General features: G+C 32.1%; 1 protein-coding gene across 1 annotated transcript; it reads left to right on the top strand.

The window, feature by feature from the left end:
• Positions 1-2,887: 2,887 nt before the first annotated feature.
• On the top strand, positions 2,888-3,921 carry HELRODRAFT_172681 (hypothetical protein; the record flags this gene model as incomplete). Its single annotated transcript, XM_009019342.1, has 2 exons — positions 2,888-3,045; positions 3,168-3,921. The coding sequence occupies 2 exons, from the start codon at positions 2,888-2,890 to the stop codon at positions 3,919-3,921; spliced, it is 912 nt and encodes a 303-aa protein (XP_009017590.1).
• Between the last annotated feature and the right edge of the window lie 4,592 nt (positions 3,922-8,513).

The following is an 8,513-nucleotide window of genomic DNA, read 5'->3' as shown; positions in this document are numbered from 1 at the left end:
CTCTGATATATATATATATATATATATATATATATATATATATATATATATATATCATAGAAGTTGTAAGATGTTCACGCTATGTTATTCATGATAAATTTCTAACATAAAGGCATTCTTTGGAATGACAACCTCATTCAATTTATATTAAAAATATCTATCATTTTTTGAATTTATTTTGAATTTATTTTCAAGTAGATTAAAATTGAATAACATTTTAAAAATATATTTCATTTTGAAATTGTTTTATAGATTTTGTGCAAGCTAACTTAATAAAATTTCAATTGCAATAAATCATGTAATTGTTGCAGACATTAGCAAATTAGAGTAATTTTTAAATTTTCAATGCGAAGTATAAAAAAAAATTCATTGTGACATTATAATTTTTGGAGCCAAATTTCAAATAGCAAAGTGCGAACAACGAAGTTATTTACTTTCTTTAAATTTAATGTAGCCTATGATAATAATGTTTGTAAGTTTTAAATTGTATTATTTGAAATAGTTATATTACAATCATTTAGTTTTAATCCATAACAAAAACTATTAAATAAAAGTACCTAAAAAAACAGTGAAATGGACCTAACGCTGTCACTCCACATTTTGATGATATATGTTTTCACCGCCCTAAAAAGAATCTTTTTGTCACCTCGCCGTCTTTGAGTAGAAGATAATTTCAATTATGAAAAACGTTTCAAAATATTCTTTAATTAAATGATACTCTAACACTTTCGACAAAATTTCAAAAAAACTGAAAGAAAAATGTTTGAAAAATATAAAAACCCATCTTTTTGGCGGCTACATGAAGCCATGTTTCATTGGGAATGAAACATCATTATTTTAACGATGTTTCCATCTGAAAACGCTTCTGAGGTTTTTTCATGGGAGGCGCTGTACAAATTCCAGATAAAGGTATACGGCATCCGAAGTAGCCACTTGACTCCGAAAGAGTAGCAAATACGTATTGGCATGTTGAGAGAGAGGATTTGAATTCAAATTTTTTAAATTTTTAATTTGAATTCAAACGATTTAAAACAATTACAAATGATTTGAGTTGTTTACATATAAAAAAATATTTTGGAAACAATAAAGTTTCGTTATTTTTTTTTTTTTTTTGACTAAAAAAAAGCTCAATTATTCAAATTGTGAATATTTTGTTAAGCAAATTATTATTTTTATAAAATGAATGCAATCATTCAATCTTACCGCTGTTAGTTTATCAATTTCATGCTATACTTTCATTTTTAATTAATTATTAGAACTTAATCGTCACAGGTAGGAATTAATCCAGCAGTTAATATTAATGTTGTTGAAACATTTATTGAACGCAGCAATGCAGTGCAGGATGCCACAAAGAAATATCTATAGCATTAATTTCTCATATTAGTTGCTTATTCATCTAACTTTTTGTACAACAATTCATTTTTTTAATTTTTAGAATAAGAATAGAACTACTTTCACGCAAACATCTTTGGTTTTATTTCAACATAAATGTTTAAGTTTGAATTAATTTATACACAGTTGATTAATTAGATTTTTGTAAAATTTTAAATTCCGAAATTGAAAAATTACACTGCGTTTTTTAAACCTTTGATTGATCAATTTAAAGAGATAAGGGACTGAATGAATTTCACAATTTCTTCTTTCTGAGACTCGCTAAATTTCGCCAGTTCCGCGTCAACTGTCAATAACAAAATTACATTTTTTAGTAAGAATAACCTTCTTTAAACTTTTTTCATTTGAGTTAAAATTTGGTTGATATTGATTTTACAATAATATAAAATAAATCAATTGATAACAGATCGAATAATTGAGAGTTTTAAAAATAATTCACACCGTTTTCTGGGTAGTGAGCCGGCCTTGGTCCGTCATGCATGATGTAATTGATGGCATCAGTCAAGCGTTCGGCTCGCTCATCAATGGGAATCTTGTTGACAGCGGCCCTGATGTTCTCCCTTAAGACATTCATGTTTAAACTCAGCTGATCACAGTGAACGGTTGAGTAAATGATCGTAATGACGAAAATCGAAAAAATGGACCTGGTGTGCATGTTGCTCTGAAAGAAATTATTCAAAACTTTTTCAATGTTACCAAAAATTATTTGGAGCAATCTAAGCCAAATTTTAGAAATTTATGAAATTTATTTATAACTTTGTTTCACCAATGCACTCACTCGTTGAGCTAAATGAATAAAAATTTAACAAAAATCTGATGTATCATGTTTAACGCCACACCGAAATAAATAAACAAAAACAATTCAAAATGAAAGAATAAAAAAATTGTTGAATAATTTAAACTTGTGAAAAAAAATTTCATACCTTTATACGAACTTTAAAAAATATAAAAACTAAATTAATTTTTTGGGTTGAAGCGATGTTACTAAGACTCAATTTCCGTAAATTTACTGCTGAAAATAATATTCAAAAAATTATGCAACTAATCTTATCTTCTAATTCCCCCCCCCTCTCTCTCTCTCTTTCTCTCTCTCTTTCTCTCTCTCTTTCTCTCTCTCTTTCTCTCTCTCTTTCTCTCTGTTTCTCTCTATAAATCTAAGTATCTGTAATGTGTATTCATATTCATATATATAAATATATATATATATATAATTATTTATAAAGATCACTGCGTTTTCGGGATTGCTCAACATGAGAAACTTAACTACAAGTTGAATAATGCCGAAAACGCAGTGATCTTTATAAATCATTGTATTTATGATAGTCTAAACCCAAAATATATATATATATATACCGTTGCTACCTACTCGTATCCCCCGTGTTGATTTTTAATTCCGAATATTATAAAAGTTAAAATTCGTCTTTTTTCGTTAAAATTTCCTAGTTTTTTTCTATATTACTTCATAATTCTCACAACTTGAACTTAATATAAAGCCATGGCAAAAAGTTTTCCTGTCGAAAATTTAGAAACGATAGTGACGAAAGTTTTGGAAAAATTTAATGATAATTTCCTAAAGTGTCTTGAAAAAGTCATTGACAAATCCAATGAAAACATGGTAAAAGTTATTACGCTCTTAAACAACAACCTAGACAAGTTGCTGGATAAGTCTGACGCGAACCTATCAAAAATTATTGAACAATCAAATGATAACCTACGTAAATCACTTGCTCATTCTGAAAATTAATGAGCCAGCTCTTCGAAACAACTTTTTTAAGAATTGAGACATTAAGTAACAGTTTCGTGCGTGCGGTTAAGAGCATGTCTAATGCTTTAACTGACTCCATGACTCAGCTTCATGCTACTTTGTCCACATTGGGCAATAGCGTTTCCGCATGCCAACAACAAGTAACAAAGCTTAATAAAACTCCAATGTTCAAAACCATGACTAGGGCTCTTTGGACTGTGGAACAAGAGCGAAAAGATGATGAGCAACGGTCAAACAATGTTATCATTTCCGGGCTTGAACTTGAACAGGGAGGTAATGACAAAGATATGGTTTCTCCAATTTGTGAAAACCACCTTCCTATGAAACCTCAGATTGTAAGAACTCGTCGTATTGGAAAGTCAAAATTGTGTGTGACTTTAAGCAACTCACCAGTTGCCGAAGACCTGATTGCATCATCAAGGATTCTTCTCTCATCACCACCGACAAAAAATATCTACATTAATCCAGATCTCTCCAAGAGGCAGGCAGAGCAAGCATTTTTTAAAAGACAGAAGAGGCGTCTCAATAAAACAAGCAACCTGCAGATGATCAGCCCTTTCGTTCAGTCAAATAGAAATGGGCACCTTCGTTTGGCCCTGGCTAACGTTCGTAGCCTACAGAAGAAAACAAACGACCTCAGTTTATTTTTGTCAACTTATGACCCTGATATATTTTTTGTTATAGAAACGTGGCTCACTCCAAATGATCCGGATAATATGTTTTTGTTTCCTTGTTTTAGTTTTGTTCGAAGGGACCGTGGATAACGTGATGGTGGCGTGGCCTTCGTCATTAAAAATACTGTTTTTTACAAGGTCGTCTCAGTATCATCCATATATTCTCACATCGAGATTGTCTCTATTGACGTTCCTACCTCAACTAAGAATTATTGCTTTATTTCCTATTACCGTAGTGGTGGTTTTGACGTTTCAGCTGAGCTGTATACATTTGACATTGTGGGATGTATAAAAGAACTCTGCAAAAACTATTTTCTCGACCCTCTGTCAACAGTTTAAGACTAAACGATAACAGCACAACCTCTGATCCGATGGTAATGGCCAAGACATTCAACAAATACTTTGCTTCTGTGTTCACAACTGATAACAACAACGACTGTTCCCTGCCTTCTCGTACTACTAGGCTGTTGGTTGATGCTAGTTTCACCCCTCAGGTGGTGTATACAACTATGCCTAGTTTGAAGAGTACGTCCTCGATGGGACCAGATGGTATACCCAATATATTGCTCAAGAGCTGTGCTTCAAGTTTGGCAATTCCACTGTGTCACATTTTTGATGTTTCTTTTAAAAACAATGTATTTCCTACCAGATGGAAAACAGCAATTGTTACTCCGATCCATAAGAAGGTTCCATCCAATTGCCGGGTAACTACAGGCCAATTTCACTTACCAGCTCGTGTTACCGAGTAATGGAAAAAATCATCAATAAACAGATGTTATTATATTTGTCTGTCAACAACTTAATTTCCAGCTTCCAACATGGCTTTTTGCCTGCTCGATCCACATGCACTAACTTGCTACAATTTCTTAGCGATTGGATGTCTATTTTCCAACAAAAAGAATGTTGTGATGTAATTTACCTATATTTCCAGAAAGCTTTTGATTCTGTGTCGCACACCAAACTAGTCGATAAAATAAAGGCTTATGGAGTTACCGGTAATCTCCTTTCCTGGCTGACCGATTTTCTATCTGAACGTTCTCAGCTCGTTCGAATTTAAGATAAATTGTCAACCCCAGTATCAGTTACTAGTGGTGTGCCTCTGGGTAGCGTCCTGGGATTTACCCTATTCCTGATTTTCATAAATGATATAGCTGAGTGTACCCCATCCAATTCTGTTAGAATTTTATTTTTTGCGGATGACATTAAGTTGTATTGCTGCTCATCCAACTCAGTTCTACTTCAACAAGTGATTAACGACATAGTTACTTGGAGTACAAAATGGCAGCTACCGCTATCTCCCGATAAATGTTCTCATTGCACTTTTTTTTCTTCAACCAGATCTAATACAGTTCCTTATCAATTTTCGATTGGTCAACACTATTTATCAAACATGGACCACTTAAAGGGCCTAGGTGTAATTGTCGACAATAAACTCAATTTTATTCATCATATTAATGATATTGCTAACAAGGCTTCTTCTCGTGCACGGTTAATCACCAGATGTTTTACCTCCAAAGACAAGGACTTACTTATTAAAGCTTTCTGCACCTACGTACGTCCTTTGGCTGAATATGCCTCATCTGTGTGGAATCCACATTACAAATACCAAATAGACAAAATTGAAAGTGTACAGAAAAGATTTACAAAATCTATTCCGTCTCTACATCATCTCTCATACCTGTCTCGATTGCATGCGGTTGGAATGGATACTCTGGAGCGTCGTAGGCTGATTTTTGATCTATGCCTTCTCTACAAAATACTTCATAACCTCGTTCAAACTGACCTAAATAGTCATTTCATTCTATCACTGTACTTATCAACTCGAAGACATCAAAGCAAATTGCGTGATTTCAACAATAGTGACAACTCAACCAAACATTTCTACTGCAACCAAATCATTCGAATATAGAATACGTTGCCGGCAGATGTCGTTTCTTTAACTTCATATGCTCTCTTCAAAAATCGGTTGCGTTCTCTCGATTAAAATAAATTTTTAACTATTAAATATATATATATATATTTTTACAATTTTCTATAAATTCTACTGAATGTTTGGCGTTAATATGTTTGTAGTTCGTTTTTTCAATTTTTCTCACTAAAGTTTTTTGGAGAACGTTAAGTTTATTAAAATTTAAAATAAAATTATTTTCCGAATTCATGCTGCAAATAAGGCCATGTTTCGATCCCGAATGAATCATCATCAGTGCTTTCTGTTGTTTATATAGGGAAATATTGACTTTGTCAAAATGAATTTAGATGGGGATTGTACTTTGACGTTCAGCGTCTTTTATAGACATCATTATCTTTTCAATCTCAATGATTTTCTCAATTTTTGTTGGGTTTTTTTAGATAGTGGCAGTTTAAACCCAAGTTTAAGAATGCTTTTTGCTTGTCTGTAAGTATGTGGTGGCTAAGATTGATAAATATATCTTTCATAATATTGTTATTTCCTTTGATTATCAGGTTGGTCAGTTTTTTATGAAGTTTTAGCTTTGATGATTGTATATATGCATTTATAAATTCTTTCCGGCATAAGTTTAGTTCATTCTTGACACTGCAGTCGACATCACTGTGATCCCAACAATTCAGTTAGTTGATTGGACAAATCTAGAACTACCTCCTTTTAACTTCTAATTCTCGAGAGAGATGGAGTCAATATTTCCTTATATAAACAGTAGAAAGCACTGATGATGATTCATTCGGAATCGAAATATGGCCTTGTTTGCAGCATGAATTCGGAAAATAAGTTTATTCTGAATTTTAATAAACTTAACGTTCACCAAAAAACTTTAGTGAGAAAAATTGAAAAAACGAACTACAAACATATATGTATGTATATATATATATATATATAATAGTGGCGTGGCAGACAGGCAGAAGGACTTAATTTGATGAAGCAAAGTTCAAAAAACAAAACGTTTGTTGAAAATTTTTAAATTTTAGAGCCAAATTTGAAATAACCAAGTTCAACACAGCAAAGTCATTACTATGGCAACATTATCTTTGCAGTTCATTCAGTCTTTGAAATGCGTTTGCATGGATAATTTTAACTTGTTTCAGCATAATTGGAGATACTTAAAATGAACTTTCACATTCATGAACATTCACTTTTATCAATTTTCTTGTTTATTTATTTGTTTTGAGTTTAAACATATTTATAGTTAAGTGTGACACTGCGTGTGTGGATGTGGGTGTGTGTGGGCGTGAATGAACATGCCACTCCATTCCAGTCCGTCCGCTTGTATTTCTATCATTACATTGTGTAATTCTTATATTAATGCTACTACTTGTGACATGTTAATGTGTGTGTCATAATTTGTTACTACTGATTGCATTTTTAGTTTTTTCTCGTCTCTGTTTATATGTGGATATGCTAATTAGTTTTTATATATGTATGTGTGTGTGTGTGTGTGTGTGTGTGTGTGTGTGTGTGTGTGTGTGTGTAAAATTAGGAAGAAAACCAAATTCTAAACATTTGTCCGCCGACGGTCCGGCTTTTGTGGGTTTATAGGTTGAATTTTTAATTGAAGTGTTATGAATTTATGGGTGCTGGGTCGTCGGTAGATTTTTTGAGAAAATATATGTTTGCGTATATATATTTATTATTATCAATAATTTGTTACTACCGATTGAATTTTTGTTATTTTTTCGTCTCTGTTTATATGTGAATATGCTAATTAGTTTATATACATGTATGTATGTATGTATGCATCAAATCAAATTAAATATTGTATTTATATAGCGCCAATTATAATTGCTTCTCATCAGCGCTCTCCTCGTATGAAGCATGTTGAAAGCGAAGCCATCATCGGTTGAAATCACTAAGAGTTACCAAATAGGTATGTCTTTAGACGTTTTCTAAACTCAGCTAATGATAACCCGGATATGCGTAGTTCGATAGGTAGGCTGTTCCAAAAAATAGGCCCAGCAACTGCAAATTATCTATCTGCTACTTTCAGATTCCGATCTCTAACATACAGCGTGTTTGAATCTGCAGACCTTAGACGCCCATGTGATGACATAAATGAAACTGATGATACATGCATGTATGTATATATGTATGTATGTATGTATGTATGTATGTATGTATGTATGTGTATGTATGTATGTTAAAACCAAATCATTGACGAATGACACCAAAAGCCAAGCGTCTGACTAAATTTGATTTTATTTGCTATAACGTCACTCAACCCCGTCGGCATTCAACTCCACATGTATGTATGTATGCATGTATGTATGTATGTATGCATGTATGTATGTATGCATGCATGTATGTATGCATGTATGTATGTGTATGTGTATCTATTATTATCAATAATTTGTTACTATCAATTGCATTTTATTTACTTTCTGTTGATACTGTTATTTGTAGTTTAGGCACCGTTGCAAGTATTTATTTACTTTTTTGTGCCCTTACAAATAAATAAACAAATAAATATATATATATATATATATATGTTATGTATATACATGTGTATATATATGTATGTATGTATATATGTATATATATAATATATATATATATATATTAAAAAATGATTATAATAGTGAGTAAAATAAATCATGAGAAAAACAGTCTAGGTAACTAATGAGGGACACTGTAACGATAATAAGCGTTGTAACATTACACTAGCCTTCTGAGTGTTGATGATCCCTGCTCCCATTCATTCAGACACACCACA

Source organism: Helobdella robusta (assembly GCF_000326865.2).
Source record: "Helobdella robusta unplaced genomic scaffold HELROscaffold_24, whole genome shotgun sequence".
Lineage (NCBI taxonomy): Eukaryota > Metazoa > Annelida > Clitellata > Rhynchobdellida > Glossiphoniidae > Helobdella > Helobdella robusta.
Note: the sequence above shows the minus strand (reverse complement) of the source record. Positions and strands in the feature narration are given on the sequence as shown.